Here is a 19107-nt window from a genome sequence, read left to right as displayed (position 1 = left end):
GCTTACTTTTTTATTATCTGCGCAGGCCAGTGCTTCTGTCTCTGCAAGGTTGGAGGCTTTTAAACAAAATCTCATACATAGAAAACCACCAGGCCACATATGCCATACAAGGTCAATTTAGGGTACTCCTAAAACCATGTCCAGACAAAGAGTGGAGCAAAATCCTGACCTTGAGGATTTATTTTTTGTTATCGCTCTGTAAAAAATAATGATGGAAAGAGTGGGAGAGAGAAAGGGAGGATAGAAAGGAAGAGAGAAAAGAAGTAAGAGAGGTAGATATTTTTGAAGAGGAAGAGAATGAGAAAAAGAGAGGAGAGTCTCACTGCATAATGTAAGAAATTTAATCCAGATGATGTGGAATTTCGATAGCATGGAGGAGCCCCTTATCACGGGCACTCCATTTGACAAAGGGGCTATTTAATACTATGCTCCAAGCCGTCCCTATATCTTCCTCCTGCAGAAATACAACAAAAGAGGGATGCTTTATGACCTACATGCTCCTTTTACACCACCCAAAACCATGTCGTTTTTTTTAATAGCCCAATCTGAGTAAGGCAGGAGAGTGTGCCAATTACCTCACTTCTTTTTGAACAAAACTTCAAACATTAAAGAAATGCAATGGAAATAAGAGATTCTGTTTTTACTATGCTAGAAACTAGACTACTTAGACCACTTATCCACACATATAATACATCAATCTGTACAAAATGTAACTGGCCATTTTCATTTTGACTTGTCTATTGCAAATTGCTTCAAAAGAAGCTTTACAAATCGATGCCTATTGTTAATATACACTGCACTGCTCCACAAGTGTGCATTTGGATTCATTTTCTCACTTGAACAGCTGGCACTACAGAGAAATAACCAATACCATGCCCCGGCAGATAAATTCTGGCACATTTTAACTACTTTTTCTGTGTGTTTTTCTCACTTTCATGTCTTGTTCATTCACTTCCCAGACCCTCATCATGACTCAGAATATCAAAATGAAAGCTGAAAACGAAGAGGGCCACGTCCCAGACAGCACTTGTCAAGACCATATGATAGGTAAGCCATTTTGCTCAAATTGATTAAGCTACTGAGTTGTATTTTTATTTATTTATTTTTTTGCGATGACACCTGAGGACACTTATTCTGTTTAGTGTTAAATGCAATGGGAAATATTACTAAATATAAGTGAGGAATTTCCAAAATAAAAACCAACCATTTAATAGAAACTAATGGCCATGGACAAAAACATTGTTAAAGAAAAAAAATCACCAAAAACCAGAATAAAATGGTGTAACATGCACTGTATATTGTGTAAAAGTTCTCTTTAACAAATAATGCATTTTGAACTTTTATACTTTTACCGTTAAAAACATAACCGAACAGATTGGCATAAAGGTAATACTGTCTTCTTTGCATCCTATATAAAACAGTTATTTCAGGTTTGCGTACAGAGAGCCGTCACTAACCATCACAAATCAACCAGTGCGACAGAGCATTCACACATTTACAGTTGTGATTTTCTGATGTGATTGACAACTCAGTTCCTTTGCCAGCCGATTGTCTTCGCCGCCACTCTGCTATTACCTTGGGGAGAAAGCCAGGGCTGCAAACAGGATGTTGACAATCTAGTCAGGTGATTGATGTGCGACTGGGTGATCTTGCACAACGTCTGAGCATCTGAGAGAGCGGTGGGCACATTGAAAATAGATGCACCAAACATTTTTTCCGAGACAAGATGATCATTGTTATTAGTGCGGTGTGAAAAAACATCCATGATGGTGTGCAGTTCAGTGTGGGGAACAGGAGGGAATAGTACCGCATGCCTGTCACTCAGTGGAATATTCTACAGGCATCCATTGCCAAGATTAGTTGAAAGGTGTCCATATGATACATAAAATCATTTTCGGAAAAAAAAAATCTTTATTTTCAGAAAAAATGTAATTCATAAAAAGAATTAAACATCATAAAAAAGTAGTTTCTTAACTCTATATAAGTTATGAGTTAGAAGTCAAAATAAGTTTGGTAAAAACTGGTAATTCTAAGAAAATATCAGCAAATTGGACTTAATTGGACTTGAACAACTTCCTAAAATTTATTTTTTTGGTAAACGTCTTGAAACTGTTCTTGAGAGCATGCAGATCTGATCCTTGGACACCTTTCACTTTCTGATCATTATAATTTCTGATTACCATTACTAATTAATTACTCTTAATTTGCCGTCAGATATAGAGTTTTCAGTTCTCAGTGAAGGGCTTTAGATAAAGGGCTGCCAAACTTTGCAATCAGTGCGGCAGCGGTCCTTCAAAATCACCGATGAGTTCTCAAGTTACAACAACACAACCCTGATTGTGTCACGCCGAGACGATCAGCGAACCTGAAAGCGGCAGCGAAACCTACGAGAAACTCAAACCTGCGTGGGCTAGATTGGTAGATTAAAGAATGTTGCTTTCTCTTTTCCCTCCTCCTACCTTCAAGAACAAATTAGTTACGTGCTTCAAGTGCAGAGTTCATTAAATCCGCAAAACATAAAGCAAATTAAAGTTAATGCATCATTTGATTTGTGGTTAATTGCTTGGCTGGTGAGAGCCGAGGTGTTGCAAGGAGTTGTAAAGAAACTCACTTGCTGAAGGTGAACAGTGTCCAATCAGCAAGAACAAATAGTGATTCCTCATAAGAAAAGCATGCTGAACAGTGCATGGTAATGATTACACAATTTGAGTGGAGCCCAGATCCACATAAGCTGGTTCTTTACCTGTGCACCACAATTAAATTCTTTAATACATATCCCAATTCATATTACCCTTACTTTTTCTATGGTAGCCATCAGCTATGATGAGATTTTTTGTTCTTAATTTTAGCTAAGCCACATGCACACTGATTAGTTAGGCTGCGGGTGGAAATAAGCTTTTTATTACCAAAAATCAATCTTCAACTTATTTCCATAGAATGAAGAACAGCCTAGAAGTAATACGGTCTCACTAATCAAATTATTTCAGGAAATTGTTTTGACTCGGGCCATTATCAGGGAGCATGAAAATGATCTCCCATGGTGGGTCAGAGCCACGGAGCCAAAAATAAAATGTTTAATTGTTCCTGTGTTCTGATTAACAGAGTGGCTTTTTATATTCTGCCAAGCTAAGCACATTCATCCGGTATAAATTAAATATAAAGGTTTGGGCCGCGGTCGCTCACGGCTCCTCAGTGCTGCGTTAATGTCATGTCTTGGTACAGTGCAGCGTTCACAGTGCAGCCCAGCGCCAGACAAACACATTCATCATATCAATGGCTTCTGTCCAGCCAGTTTAACGGCAAGCAGCTTGAACAAACTCCATACACAAGTTGCGAGTGTGGACTCTGGAGTTTATGAGTTTGTGGTTTGTCACTGCACACAAACATTGTGTATTAGAAAAGCCAGCCTCCATGCGGAACTGTTTTGGCTCTTAAAGGGGCAATAAGTAAGATTTTGACAGGCCCAGAGCACAAAATGATTATAATATATCTGCGGGGGGCTCGACTGGGTTGCTGATCAATACTAATAATTCAGCAATTATTTCACCAAGTGCTGAAATTCCTGGCTTTTAAAAGTCACTCTCTGGCTCATTCTGCTTGGGATGAAAAACTCCCGACCCGTTGAAATGTCAACACTGCTCTGAGCAAGAGAACACAAGGCACTAGAGCCATGAAGGCTACAAAAACTTGTGCAGGATTTCTCTAATGAGCCAGCTTGCTCTGGCCTGGATCCAGATCCGCGAATCACACGGCGACTTTAAAAAAGTTTCAAGCGAATCGAACTGTGATTTCTCCGTTGCACCGTTGTCGCACGGGACAAATGTTGTCGACGTAATCAAGACGTAATCAAGCCATAGGAGCTGATACGAGAAAATTGATGATATAACACCCCCTTTGATTCGAGCAAATTAATTTACATGTTGTAAGTCCAACTGGCCACTGATAAGTTGATAAGCCAAATAAATTGCTCCTCTAATGCCCCTTAAAGAGTAAAGTTTACATTGTTATGTGATCCAAACTTCATAGAAGTTTTAATACCTACTTTATGGACACATTTAAAGGTTATGGGTGTTTTTTTTTCTTATTCCTCATTGCATGTAGCCAATTTTGGACTGTGGAAGCAACAACCAGGCAGCTTCTTCCCCTCAAACCCTGGAGGCTGGATCTAGAAGTGATAGGGAGTTCATGAAAAACTACATTATATCCGGTTGTCGTGGCCTGTGGGTAGAATTACTGTGGACCTTGTTATTGTTTGGTCATAGAGGGCATTTTCAACTGCCAAGCTTGGCATTCAATTATACAGCTTTGTAATCTATGGTCCTCTCCCTCTTCTCTCTCTCTCTGTTTCCAATGCTCTCTCTCTCTCACCTACTCACACACACATGCACACATGTATTCTTTGTATGACACGAACTTTTTGAAAATCAGATGTGGAAATGAATGTATTTTTTAAGCAATTTAGTTATTTGTTATTCCAACACGACCACCTGCACTTACTCACAGCAGATATCAGTGCAATTAACAGGCCATCTGTGCAATGAACAGGGTGTGTGTGTGTGTGTGTGTGCACCTCCGCAATGTAATGAGAGGAGTCATCTTCACAGGTTCTGTACATACAGTATGGTGCAGGCTGTGCAAGTCAGAGCAAAACAAAAAGTACACATAAACAACAGCATTACACTTTATGCCCAAAGCTGCTTTTTCTATTTTTTCCCCATTCAGTTATACTCTGGAAATCTCTTGAAACTAATGAATAACTTCCCTGAATTGCATGTTTGTTAAGTTCCTGGTCATGCCTTACCACTGGGAGGGGAATGCGGATGCTGTTTCATTGCATTAACGGCCTCGGTAAGGAAGCCGCATCTGAGGATGAAATGGTTCAACAGTTTCGGCCCAGCACCCAAGTGTGAATGTTTAGACGTTTTCGGGAATAAACTGATTTTGAGTGTTTGCCCTTACACTCCCCGCATGAGGGAAACCAGACTCATTTGGATGTGAACTGTATTGCCTCGCATTATTCATCGCCGGAAACTTTGATTTGCAGAGGAAAATGCTCATGAGGAGAGTGTGTTTGTGCTCCTGCGTCCCATGGAGACAAGGCTGTGCGGGTGAGAAAAAGAGCCTGTAGATATTGACCCACCCCGGCAAAATAGAAAAAAAAACCCATGCCTGCCTAGTTCAAGATGTACCAAGGTTTTTGAAAAATGAATAAATAAATAAATAAATAAATAAACTACTGACAGCTGGAGAGGATGCATCACCTCCAATGCCAGCAGTGAGAGACAAAATGTAATAGTACTGACTTTCAACCTACACTGTGTTGACTGTACACATTATTTTAGGGTTATAATTGATTGTAATGTTATTCTGCATTAGTAAATATAAACGCCTCTGGCAACACACAACTTAAACAAACGCCTGTTTGGATTGAGGAATGATTGATCCTGATGAGCCTTTTCATTTTTACACGCTGAATCATTTGCGGATTCTTTGTGAAAAGTTGCAAAACAGTAATTAGTGTAGCCTATGTAACTGTTGGCCATTATCTCTCACAGTTACAAGGAGCTGGACTGTGCTGAATGGCCGTCCATCTGTTCCAGCCTGAGTCAAGGCTCTGCAAACCGAGTTTTTGAAATGGTGTCCATCTGTTGCTACTCGCCGTCATTTCTCCCGATTACAACTCGGCACGCACTCCAGTCAAGTCCAAGCGCCGCGTCCTCAGAGAGCAGCACAGTGGAGTATTTTTGCTCATCAATAGCAGCAGCATTTTTATTGTATATCTCAATAACTTTTTGAAACCCGACTAAAATTGCCCGTATGTCTTTTAAAAACTCGTTACAGCATATTTTTCTTTTTGCGGTGGTTTTTACTTTTCAAATATTTCAGTTATATTTTCAAATACTGGTATATATAATTTTAAGATGTTTTCATATTTATTTTCAGAGCTTTATTATTTATTTAGGGATTCATAACCTTAACCCCAAATTTAAATAAATAAATTAAAATTAAAATTAAAATAAAAAAAAAAAATAAAATATATAAATAAATCTGCATATTCATATGGTTCAAAACAGTGATATTTAAATAAAAAGAAAGGGTTAAAAAAAAAAGAAGAAAGTCTGAAGCGTGACACACAAATCCTCATTCATTGCATTCCATGAAAATACTACACCCAACTCCAAACTGCTAACCTAATAACCGCTTTGTGTACGTTGTGCAAAATATTCTATGAAAGAAACTTAAATGCTATATCTTTTCTTTTTTTTTCCCACCTGCCTGTGACTGAACCCACCAAAGATGCCCTGTTTACACACAACCCCTTCCGCTGCATGTGATTCCAGGCACTCCTCTCTCTTTTCCGTTGTGTTGTCCCTTTGCCTGTCCCGGATGTTACACACACCTCTCCCTGTCCCTGTAGGCTCTGGCTGTCAGATGAGAACCCTCGACAGCGGGATCGGCACATTCCCGCTCCCTGATTCTGTCACCAGGGCGGGCGGGCGCCACATCCCTAAATCTGAGTCCAGTCCTGATGGGATGACCAGCGGCTCCGCTGAGCTCGGTCAGGACGCCACGCCTTCACACCCAGACCCCTCACAACCTAACATGAAAGTGCCTTCCCTCCCTAAATCCCGCCTGCATGCCCCCACCAACATGGGTCACTCCCTCTCCGACCCCACAGTGACCTGCAGCAGCCGAGCCCATGACACCCCGAGTCGCCTGCCCAAACCAGCCACCTCAGGTAAATCAGCAACAAAATCTGGTCTGCACTGCAGGACTAGTCTCTCTCTCTCTCTCTCTCTCTCTCTCTCTCTCTCTCTCTCTCTCTCTCTCTTCTTTTTTTTTTTTTTTTTACATAAGCCGGCAATGGCATCACGTGACAATGTCTTTCTTTTCTGTAAATTGGTTTCGCCCATCAGGGCTTGAGATGAAAATATGCTGAATTGGATGTCATTAAGAGGTATTATTAAAATGCAAGAGGGCAAAGCACCATTTGACAAGCCTTGAAAGCTTTGTACAGCTTGATATGCCTCTCAAAAAGTAAGTGAAATATTGAATGTTGCTGGGAGAAAATGTGCCTACAGTTTCCTCCTGAGCACTCACGGAATGACTTAGTTTTATGATTAATTAGACTGAGGCAAAGAAAAATCTTGATTCTTTGGCACCAGGATCAACAGTGTGCACGTCTGCCTTATTGATACTCAGCCAATCCAAATGACAAAGGACTCTTTGTCCTTCTACTGTCAATAATAAAAAGCCATGCACTTCATGCCCCATGGGTAACTAGCTAAGGCAATTAGATAAGCAGGTCAACATAGTCATAGATCATAAAGTGCCTTCTGCCTCCGTGTTCATTACGACACACGACAGAATGGTGGTGGGTGGAATGCAATCAGATGGTTGATTGGAGCCGCAGTAACACACAGGGATGAGTGATCACACCCGGGGATTTATGCTTACAGGACATTAGCCCGCATCTATTTTACCTCAGTGCTGCGGTGGCACTGCAGAGGCAGCACTTTCAACAACAACTGTCGGTACAAATAGAGAGCGGCTCCTGTTGAGGCTTCCCAATGGATCAAGTTGATTAGTACGCATACAAGCGCCGGTTCAAGTCCAAGCGTACGGCGCACAGCTTTCTGAGTGATGTTTCACCCCACTGTTCTATCAGTCACAAAACACAGAAAGCAGGAGACAGGAGACAGGAGGCTCAGTTACATTGTTTGAATGATATGATAACAAAAAACTATACTGCAGTTATTTTGACAGACATTGCAATTGCGTCATGATTCCATTTTAACGAAAACACTATTAAAATGATGCTGATTTGAGTTTTCGCTGGGGTCTACCAAACAAACATGTTTTTTCACGTCTGAGATGATTTGTAGGTCAGGGCATCTCTGTAGCGCAACACTTCATCTTTTTTTTTTAATAACAGGATTTTGTCATATATTTCGCCTTTGTCGAGAAATTGCAGCTTCTGCAATTTGGATATTGCACTTGGCCATATTGCAATTTCGATAATATTTTGATTAATTGTTCAGCCATGCTTCCTAACAGGTGAGAGGAAAAAGGGGAAAAGACTTTTATGTTCTTGATGCACATTATTCAGATGGAGATGGCACTTGGGCCAAAGGCGGCCCTTAATTGTAAAACTGCTGAATGTTAAAAGAGACAATTAAGCTGGCGTCTGTCCGAGACTGCAGCAGGCTGAGTGATAAGAAGCCGCTGCTTAGTCATTTGGGGGCGACAGCTGAAAGCTGTTATTTCTGAGTTGCCAGGAGTCATGGCTGGGAACAGTTGCAGGGTGGACATCATTAATGTTTGATAGCTCAGATATAACACAGCCCCATTCACACACGCAGACAAATGGATGAATGCAATTGGATGTGGATTGGTTGAATGAATGTGCAAGATGTGCTCATTTCGTGGTTTATTAGCCTGTTATGATGTTTTCCTGTCTGTCCCTATATCCATATGCATCATGTGGCAAGGTCATGTGATGAATGGTGTGTATGTGTATGTGTTTATAGGTGATCGAGTGTGTATGTTTCGGTCTACAATAGGGATGTTCCGATCAATGTTTTTTTGGTCCCTGATCTCTATCCAAGTCATTAAAGTTTTAGGATGTGTTTCCTGATGTGATTTAATAGAGCTGCACAGTATGAAGACGTTCAAAATAACCAACCCAGTAAAGGCAAAAAGCTCCAATTCAAGAAAAATAACCTACATCATGGCCTCTTCTGTTAATGGTCTTTTTTGTACACTGTTACAAACCTGAGTAAGTTATTTAAAATATGAACTTTTGTTGTGTTGCATGAGGCTGTTTTCTTACCGCCTCTGCAAACGCCACATTGAAAGCGCCGCACATAGCTGTTGAGCTGCTTTCTCAGAGTGAAATAATTACACACGGCCAACGTTTCAACAGCGTGCGCCTCTCCTCAGTCGTGTTCTTTACCACTGCAAGTACAAGAAAGTGACGATGTGCTGCGTTATGACCTTCGACGGTTTATGTAAATGAGGCAGAAGAGGGAAATTTTATGAATCAGGAATTTAATCAGGTATTTTGCGGCTGCCTACAATGCCTGGATCAAGCCACAATACCGATCCTTGATACTGGCTCTGGACATGCCTTATCAAAAAAGTGTGTGTGTGTGTGCATGTGTGCGCCATTTGTGTGTGTAGCTCTATGTGTGTCATTTACATAAACTGTTTCTTTTCTCCGTTGAATCACAGATGCGATCAGAACAAAGAGGCTGAGTCTTAGCGAGCCGCGCAGCAACAACTCAACGGCAACGGAGGACAAGGAGAAAGAGACAGAGAGGAGGAGGAAGGCCAAGGACCATGAATCATCCAGTGTAAGTCATATGGAGGCCATTCGGTGCGGGTTTGCGGGAAACTATCCAGAATAAAGCATTGTCAGGTGTCGAAACAGATAGAAAGTCTTGAATGGCTGGGAAAAATTGAAATTCGCCACCGCTTCGCACGCTGGTTTGCCCCGGAGAGAAGCTGCATGAGTGAGTCTAGTTTTACAACTTGAAATTTTGAGGCATTTAGCATCCCTGTTACCCACGCTGACTTACAATGAGCGAGCTTTGCCCAAACATCAGAAGAGCATGTGACTGTGGATGGACACACATGGGTTGATGTACTAATTGAGCAAGGCATGCGTTTGCCATGAAAAAAATAACATCCACGTGAGATTTGCGCAAAAATGTCTCAACACTGACAGACTTTTTCTTTATTTCCATGATTCACCCACCACTGTAATTACCTCAACATAATAACGCCGGTCGGTGTGAGTACTTCATGGCCTCACTCTCACGCGGCTCTTGTTGTCTGGCGCTCAACAGGAACGAGCTCTGAGAGTGTGCACGTACTCGGGCAGCAGCAGTGACACCGAGACTGAACCCGAGAGCACCGGAAGCACGCTGGGCTCGCCGCAGAAGACCCTGATCAACAGGAGCAAGAAGAGCAACTCAGGTCGGCATTACGCTTTTATCGAGGCGTTGAATGATACATGAACCTCCCTCGGCCATATCCAGGCTCCTGAAATTTGAATATGAAAAAAAAATGATGAACTAATATATGAGTTTACAACATCGTTAAAACATTTTTCTTTCTTTCAAGGGATTTCTATCACATTTCTGATCACAAATACATACAAACGCACATATGATTTGACTGCATACCGTACATAGGCAATAATACGAGGAGAAATCCATTTTAGAAGTAGCAAATATTTCTTTGCTTCCAGTAGCCTCAATTTTTTTTTAATAAGTAAATGTCAGTTTCTCCGTCTTTTTGACTGTAAAACTCTGCTATAGCTTTTATGCTTACCACCTACTCATACTGAATGCAGCAAGGTTAGGCATGCTGCCATGGGGGATCGTCAAAAGGCATTCTGGAAACTGAAGGAAATCACTAACTTTTATCACAAAATAATGTGTGTGTGCAACGCTCTGTATCTGTGCATCTTACCATGCAGTTTGGACAATCAGCTTTGCGTAAATCAAACTCTTCCATCCACAGTTGAGCAGAATGACGAGACGCTGAAGAGGAGCAGCGTGGAGAAGCCCCTGTCCATCATGGACTACTACCAACACGACATGTTCTCACATCTGGAGAAGGACAGCAGGCGGATTTCCCAGTACAACTTGTTGCACAAAGAGTCTTCCCTCGACGGCAAGGCAGGAGACAGACTCAGCGTGAGTATTAAACGCCTCGCAGTCTGAGCTGAGCAGTTGTATCGATCAAAGACGCCTGACAGCCAGATGCTTGACTGCTGATTTCCTTAATGCCTTTTATTGGTCCCTAAACCATCTAGGTAGCAACTTTCCTGACGTTTCTTGATATATTTTCTCATGTGGTTTGAAGAAACTTTTTCAGACAGTGCGTATGCATTGTTAATCATTATATAAAGGCTATAATACCCAGGAAGATGTTCTATTCTGTGATTATGGGAACAACGATGATGCGTTAGGTAGAAGATGACACTTGAAGCGACTGTCATTGATCGTTTTGCAACAGTATGCTGTATGCAGGAGATAATGTGGTCTGTTCTGTGTTGATTGTTCAATAATAAATCGATTTCATTATTTCATGGCGAGCACTGCAGCTCCAGGGAGCTTAAACTGATAGAGAGCCAGGCATTTTCCAGGTGCAGATGTGAGTATCTTTATGCAGCAGTGGTGAAAAAGAGGAAGAAAAAAAAACTGCATCTGTCTTCATTGAAACTCTTCCCAGGATATAGACGCATATACTGTCACAGCTTTTGCATAATTTTTCTCGCAGCGACGGCATGAAGTTGAATAAACCACACTCTTACTTATCCAGCACGGCATAGACTGCGGCAAGGAGACTCTTCAGATGGTCAGAATGTCACAGAACTGTGGAGTCGCAATGTCAAGTTTATCTTTGAAAAACTTCCCGAGGCGTGAACAAAGTCACTAAACCCAAATGCTTCTTTTCTAATCCCCAAGTGGAGGTTTTTCTTTCCCCACCTTAGGAACCGTTTGCAGATTTTCATAAAATAAAGCTGCCTAATTGCTTTCGATCAGCTCACCCTCTTGTGTCAGGGGTATTTGCCTGCCAGTATTTAACTCCACTGAATGACAAATGAGGATCAGAGACCATGAAATGGCCTCCAGCCTGCCCCGGCTCTGTCGAATAGCCTCTCAGACAGCCAAACTCTCCTCTTTTGCACCGCTGCTGCCCCAACACCCACCCTGACATAAAAATCCATATCCTGAAAAAAAGATCTGACTCAACACGTTCAAAAAAAAAAAGAAAAAAAAAAGGATTGAGTGTGAAAGGGGAAAACAAAACAAACTTATTATATTTTGTGCATTCTTGACCTGTGGCAATATCTCGGAGATTTCTTTTGATATGCAAGAAGCAGATCTAGATTATTTGTACGGCTTTTAAATCCATAAATTAGAATAATTGCGCAGCACTTTAAAGTGTTTGGAATATGCTTACATCTCCAACTTTTATTTGCACTCTAATGCATTGTATTTTAATGTATTTTACTTGCGTTAGATTGGAACCACTGAGGCAAGGGCAGCCTCTCTCTGAGCCGTATTGCAGGTGTGAGAGCCGCTTTCGTTTTACCATTATTTTTCATTATCTAAAAGAAAATGACAAATGTGGCTGAGATGTATTCTGGCAGCAGGGTGGTGTAGTGAGGAGGGAGCCCATCCTTCAAAGGGGGAACTCAAATTCAAGCCCCTGTGTGGTTAAATTCCCACATTGCTGGAGTGTCCTTGAGCAAGACGCCGAATCCCTCTAAGCTCCAAGGGCACTGATCTGTGGCTGACTGTGCACTCTGACCTCCCTGTGGATTGTGTGTGTGTTTGTGTGTGTGTGTGTGGGAGGGGGGGGGGGGGGGGGGGGGGGGGGGGGGGGGGGGCAAGCAAAAAGAGAATTTCAATCAAGCGCTGTGCTGTAATGTGAAGCCGAGTCCCAGTTTTTACAAAGCAGAGTTCAGGGGCTCACGCTTGAATTGGAGGTTGAGACTTGCGTAAAAGCAGGATTTGGATTTTTGATCCGAGTCCCGGCGGAAAGGCGGCGGCATCGAATGGGGGGATGCTGTGCAGCCAACCCGCAAGCACAACTCCATTAGCTGACATGCGAGACACAAAACACAACAAATAAAGCGCTGTTTGTCTCATCCTCAAACCTGTCTGTCATTTAATTGGATGCGGTACATCTCCCAGGGTGGCGGGGGAGCCCGGCGAGCACACGGGCTAGCACAGCAGCAGTGCGTCCTCTCCTGCTCTTCAGCAACACACTCAAACCTTGAACCTTGAACCTTGAACTGCACGCCCATTGTGTGTCTCTCTGCAAAGTACCTAAAATCTAAAAAAAGGAAGATATTGGGGTATGTGCACATATTGGCACCGAAAGAACACAATGCGGTGGATGTGAGGGCCTTTTTTTCTTGGCTCTGTGCTAAAAATGGGCATCAAGCCGAGCCAGAGCCGATATTAATTTTGACAGGAACCTTATTCCCACGCTGTGAAGCAGCAGGAGTAGTTAATGATGAACGACCGCTGATTTGCCCGGCATTATTCCTCTGAAAAGGACAATCCGTCTGCGCGGCGCCCGGCTCCTCGCCCCCCCGATGGCACGTGTCTGAACTTGCGCGAACGCTTCCCTTTGTTGGGGCAGGTGAGCTTTGACTGGGGGGACGTTGTCATCGCCGGCAGTTTTTTGGGGGGAAGTTTGGTGGCTGCTCGCGGCCCCGTGTCACTGCCTGGTGATTTAAGTGCCTTTAATAACCTTTCACAAACACTCAGGAGAGTGATGTAAAGCTCAGCGGCTCCCATCAGAGCCCTCATGGCCCAGCCTGGCCTCCCATTCATCATCCTGACAGCACCTGACAGCCCTGCCAACAACACCCCCCTCCTATCCTCTGCTTTCTCTCAGTCCCTCTTTCTCTTACTTTTCTTTCTCTCTTTCTCTCCTTCCCTCTCGTTCCGTTTCTCTCTCTGTGTCTCTCACTCATTCTCTGCCTCTCTCATTCAACTCTTTCTCCCCTTTAGTTCCTGTCCTTGGATTCTGTCGGATTTGCCTTGCATTCTCATCTTATTTCTCCTTCCTTCGCACTCACTCCTTTTGATTTCCCTCTTCCTCCCTTCCTTCCTCCCTTTGCAGAAGGGAGGTGAAAAAGAGATTGCTCGAGACCTTTCCGACAGGGGAAAAACAACATTAGAAGTTGTGGCGAGGCGTGCGATTCAGGTGTGTGAGGCTAGAGAGACTCCTGGGGATTCTGTGACCATGACTCAAAACTACTGTAAATCATGCGAGCGTGCACAGCATCTCCCCGAGCTCGGAACAGCTTGTTACCTCGGGCAGCGGTGACATGGCTGGGGAGAGGGAATATTTCAGCTGACATGTAATTTTGGATAACCAGAAACTACATCGGTGTAAAAGTAAATATCAACAGCGGTGGAGACGCGCTCCCCGTGAGTTGCCGTCAAACTGATAAAGTCAGAAAATGTCCGGCACATGCACGCAGCAGACAATATGAGCCCAGAAATAGAACGCCTCAAACTCCCAATCACACATCCCCGATCGAGCCTGCGATCAAATCCTTTGCACAGCGATGAGGGCAGAGTGGGAGACAATAACGGCTTTCATCTGCATGGGTTTTCACCGCCGTCCCCCATGCCAGTGGCAATTACGGTCAGCACAACATGTTGGACACTCGTGGTCCTGTTTTCCTCGAGCTCGGCGGACGGACGCGTCTTGCCGTTGAGATTCGGTGCAAACGTGTTTATTTTCTATGCTTCTCGGCGGCTTTTTTTTTTTTTCATATTAGGAATTTGCTAGTCATAGCACACACCGCAGTCCAAACAGGCCGGCACATTTCATTGAAAATGTACATTAACAGTCGGCATGATCGTGGAGAACATTACGTTTTCTGACATCCTGTCCACCGTGAGCCACTGCATTCCAAACGGCTTTTGAATGTTTCTTTATTTCAGCATAACACAAAGTTTGGGTTTTGTTATTGGCGTCTTGCTTAGGTGAGAACTTTTTGACTGTAAGTTTGTTTCTGTTAAGCTTGTTTGTGGGCTTGCTGTAATTTTTTTTTCTTCGCTTTCCAACGGATTGATAATTTTCTTTTCACAAGGAGTCCAGTCCTCTTTCAAGCCTTGAAATATCAAAGTATAGAGGACAGAAAAGCATAACAGCAGCCCAAAATGAAAAAAAAAAAAAAAAAAAGTCTCATTCATTTCACAATGAAACATTCCAATAAAGCATTCAATAAGGTTTTGTGGAGAGCAGCTGCGCTGACGTCGAGTTTAGACATTCCATTACCGGCAAGACGCAAAACCGAGCGTCGACGTGGCCGCTTGTGTTTTGAAGTCGGAGGCGTCGAGATCTCAGCCTGCAGTCCCAGTTTGGTGTGCAGACGCCGTAGCCCCATCATTTCAGGTGAACCCGCGGGTGGTACAAGGGACCCGTGCAGGGGGGAACTTCGATCAGCTGGTAATTGTGTTCCGCGAAAATCAAATCCAATCAGAGATAAGACCGCCATTCCCTTTGTCTTCCCTACCGAAAAGGAGACACAGAGAGTGGAAGCGGTGAGGCCGAGGATCTGGTGATTGTTCTTCCCTGTCGCACCGATCGGCTCATCTCTGATCCCAATCACGTCATTGTCCCCTCTCGTGTTCCTGGAAGCCGTGCGTGATTTTTTTATCGCAGATACTAATCCGACTTACAAACACACTGCACTCCACTACACACATGGACTCTTTCAAAATTTAAAGATAAGGCAAGAAATGGACATTTAAAGGTGCAAAAAAAAGCAAAGGTACACAATGAAGTGAAGATATTTTTGACTCAAATGACCATCGATCAACGATCAAATGACTTGCTCATTCCACGGTTTTCCTAGTTGAGTCTAGGTAATGTTGCAGAGTGTACCTCCACTGTTTAATGGTGCGTCTGCATGGTTCCTGTCGTCTGCCCGAGTTGCTAACAAATTGTGTTTATTCCACATGTTTGTCACTTGAGTCCAACAACAACCACTGGTGATGTTCCTCGCTTTTTGTGGCCTATTTTGTAGTGTGGTGCGGTTTACTGTTCTTATTCCTGTGGATATCAGGCCAAATGTGGACAGCATGGCATCATGTCATTGTATTTCTAAAGTATTACTCGAATTTCCACAGTCACAGTTTGGTAGCTGAAAGTTTTTCCAGCTGTATAAAATATCAACGGTAAATGTCAGGTTTTGGTGTGAGGAAAAGGTTAAACAGGGATTTGTGAAGTTGTGGAGCCGTGGGCACGCGCTTTGTTCACAACTTTTCTGTTTTATATCAAGTCCTTATGATCTCTTTTCAGCGTGTGAAAGTATTAACCCTCATTCTAGGTAAACACAGTGCAATCATTATTTATTTTAGCATTTAAATTCTGTAGTGTCAACATGCAGCAGCAACTATCCTTGATCTGAGAGAGTTCAGCGTGTTTTTTTTTTTTTTTTTTTTTAGACAGGAAACAGACTTCAGTCCTTCATCTCTGACTCTGCGGTCCTCTAGATTTAATTCTGATGGCAGCTCCCTCCAGTTCTAAGCTCTTAAGCGCGGTTGGTTTTAGTGAAATAATGTTGCCCTTCAATATATTTTTCGTACTTTCTATCAGCAGCCATTTCTGTCAATTCCACTTTTTTTTGTTCCCCCTCCACGCCAGCCTCTCTCCGCTCTGCGTTGGCTTCTGTCCTCTGTGTCTCCGGTGTGTGAGTGTCTTTTCATCTGGCAGCTGTGTTGTGTGAAATATTGAAAAGCCATACACAGGTAAACACCAAAACACTGGAAACACTACTATTGTGCTACAAATTCTTTTAAAAAATGCATTTATGTGAGGATTTTTGGCAAAGCACTCTATCAATGTGATGAATACATTACATATATTTATGTAAATGTTTAAAATTCAAACAGAGTAAATAATAGAGTATATCCAGGTGACACAGATCTCACCTACAGATTGTGTTTTGGTGTTTTAAACTTTTCTCCCTCAAACTTGTTTTCATTCTGGCTCTCTTGTGAACAAAGCCGAGGTAAGGTGGCATCAGCGCATCTTAATGGGACTCAGTGGGATTTTGTGGGTGCGGGGTGGACATCCCCGCTGGAATATTCCGTTTTTATTTATTTTATGGATTGCTTTTGAGTTCAGTCCTTGAGGTTTTACAGAGAATGCAAATCAGAATTTGATTTTTATACTTTCACATAAATTTCCATAACTTCCTTCTCACTTTGATAGAGCACTTTGCATAGAACTCACGCAAAAAATAAAAAAAATAAATAAATGAAAGTATTTTAATGTAACTGAGGCACAGTAAATAAGATGTTCACATTATTTTGTGGGCTGCCTTGTAATTGTACCTAGAGGTGCCAGTATGAGCGTGCCTCCAAATAAAAAGATTTAGCCGAAACAAAGTGTGTTTTGTAAGAAAAACGGCTGCCGTCACCCAGTCGACAGGACAGCAAATGAGCTCTTGTGAGCGCGGGTCTGCCGAATAATGAGCAGCGCTGCCTGCACGGAGACGCGCCGGCTATCAAACGCAGCCCTCACCTTGCCTATTTCGCTTCAGTGACGACATTAACTGATGTCAAAGTTGTCCATATCAGATGTTATGCTTGAAAACAAATTAAGCTCGCAAGGTGACATTCGGGCCCTGCGTTTTTTTTTTTTTTTTTTTGAAGGTACAGTGAGGACAACTTAATTCTTTCTCCCACCGTCTTGCCGTGCAGTTTTTGGAGTTCTTATCTTTGTTTTGTCGTTTCGAGCAAAGCCAAAGTCAGATTCGCTCCGGAGCCTCCGATTCAAAGGGAAAGGCTTCATTACGGATTCGCCGTTTTGCACCAGAGTTAAACAATCATAAAAGTACCGTGGGAGTCCGTTGTAGAGAAGGCAGACACACCGATTCCTCGTCCAACAATAGCCCCAATACAAAATAATGTAATGCGGCTGCAAGACATGATGCAATTGTAAGAAACTATTGCAGCAGTGGCTCTCAGTCCTTGTCTTCAGGGCCCAGCTATCTAATCAGAGAGCGATTTACACCTGTGACACCAGGTGAATGCTGTTAACTGGCTGGAGGGATTGAAATCCAAAAGGGCTTTGAGGCGGCAGGACCAGGGACTGAGAGCAACTGCATGCTGCTGCCACTGAGATGTAACTTTTCCCCAGTGGCTATTTTGACATAAACATCCGGTTAAACTCATAAGATTAATGAAGGTTCGGTTGCATTGAGGTCTAATGAAGCTCAATGGAGAGAGCCTTAAACAGTGTCTTCAGTAACAGCTGCTGTGAAAAGGTGGATTGCTTTCTCATATAACACACATTTTCTGGGGTATTATTATGAGTCCCCTCCAGAGTTGTAGGCAAGCTTCACCACATCAGTTGCTGTCCGCACACACACACACACGCACACACACACAGCTGGGCTCATCTGCATCGTAACTAGAGTCAACTTTTGGTGCCGCCGCATGCTTCCAGCTGGACTCAGTGTGTTGTTGCTCTTGTTAAGAATTGCATGTGTGTGAACCAGACTAAGTATTAAAATATGGAGCAACAGCTGTACAGGGTTTCACTGTCATGCAAAGGGGGCGTAAATAAAATAGAGATGATGCAGGCTGATGGGACATGGGTACACCCAAAAAGCGAATTCCCACACTTTGCAATGATGCAATGAACATCATAAATCGAGGATATCTAAAAATGCATATACAGATGCTAAGAAGACTATGACTAGTACTAAAAACTACTATAACTACCAGAGCTACTGCAGTTATTGCCGCCACAATTACTGCTCTTACTACCCAGTGTTGTGAAAATATCTGATATCGTTCTTACAGTGCCTACTGACACTGCCAACATGCCCTTGAGCATGGCACTAAGCCCCTGCCTCCACTGCAGCTGCTGGTGTAGCATTACTTGGCGCAGATGGAGACTTTCCTTTGGATGACAATGTGAACAGATGTTTGTGTATCTTAGAGATGATTATGAAAAAAAAAAACAAGTGTGGTATCAAATTCTTATCTTCCAAAAAAAAGGACACTGATATTTTATTTTTTTTCTGTAACAGTAGCAGATAAGGATGAAAAATGCAGCGACCAATGCAAAATATGAAACCTGATTTCTCTAAGATGTTATGTATTAAATTTATTTAGATTACCTGAAATTGGTACAAGAAACATTATAGAGCAATAAAGCCTTCTGTGTGCTTCAGTCGGGTGATGTTTAATGAAACTTGAAATTGTATGATTGTAGAGTATTGCCTCCTTATGAGGCGCCGTATGTTTGCAATTAGATATGATGTGCAAGATACGTGATAGTGCTCTCCCAGATAGAGCATTAACTGTTTAAAGAGACTTGTCAACTAGCCTGCGAGACTAAAGAGCGCCTGCAGGTGTGCCATTACCACAGTGCGGGTGCTTTTCCTCCCTTCCAGCACTGCAGCTACGTTTATATGCGAGTGCCTCGGATTGTTATTGTGAGTCGTTCCGGGCTCAGGTCCGAGGGGAGACACACCTTGCAGCAAAATTCGAAATGCTCCGGCATAGGGAGTGTCTCTAGAGGTTGCCTGGGCCCTCTGGC

General features: G+C 42.8%; 1 protein-coding gene across 5 annotated transcripts in view; it reads left to right on the top strand.

Annotated features, from left to right (window-relative positions):
• Positions 1–19107, top strand: part of LOC115372343 (nck-associated protein 5-like) — a 124079-nt gene that overhangs the window by 101436 nt on the left and 3536 nt on the right. For 4 of the 5 annotated variants that reach the window (XM_030070153.1, XM_030070161.1, XM_030070169.1 and 1 more), the window contains 5 exons: positions 960–1047; positions 6419–6739; positions 9235–9356; positions 9852–9981; positions 10531–10706. In XM_030070153.1, the coding sequence (XP_029926013.1) occupies positions 960–1047; positions 6419–6739; positions 9235–9356; positions 9852–9981; positions 10531–10706 (837 nt within the window). Of the gene's footprint in view, positions 1–959; positions 1048–6297; positions 6740–9234; positions 9357–9851; positions 9982–10530; positions 10707–19107 lie in introns of those variants that run through there. The other variant, XM_030070188.1, reaches the window with a different exon arrangement.

This window comes from Myripristis murdjan, chromosome 2 (assembly GCF_902150065.1).
Source record: "Myripristis murdjan chromosome 2, fMyrMur1.1, whole genome shotgun sequence".
NCBI classification, from domain to species: domain Eukaryota; kingdom Metazoa; phylum Chordata; class Actinopteri; order Holocentriformes; family Holocentridae; genus Myripristis; species Myripristis murdjan.
Note: the sequence above shows the minus strand (reverse complement) of the source record. Positions and strands in the feature narration are given on the sequence as shown.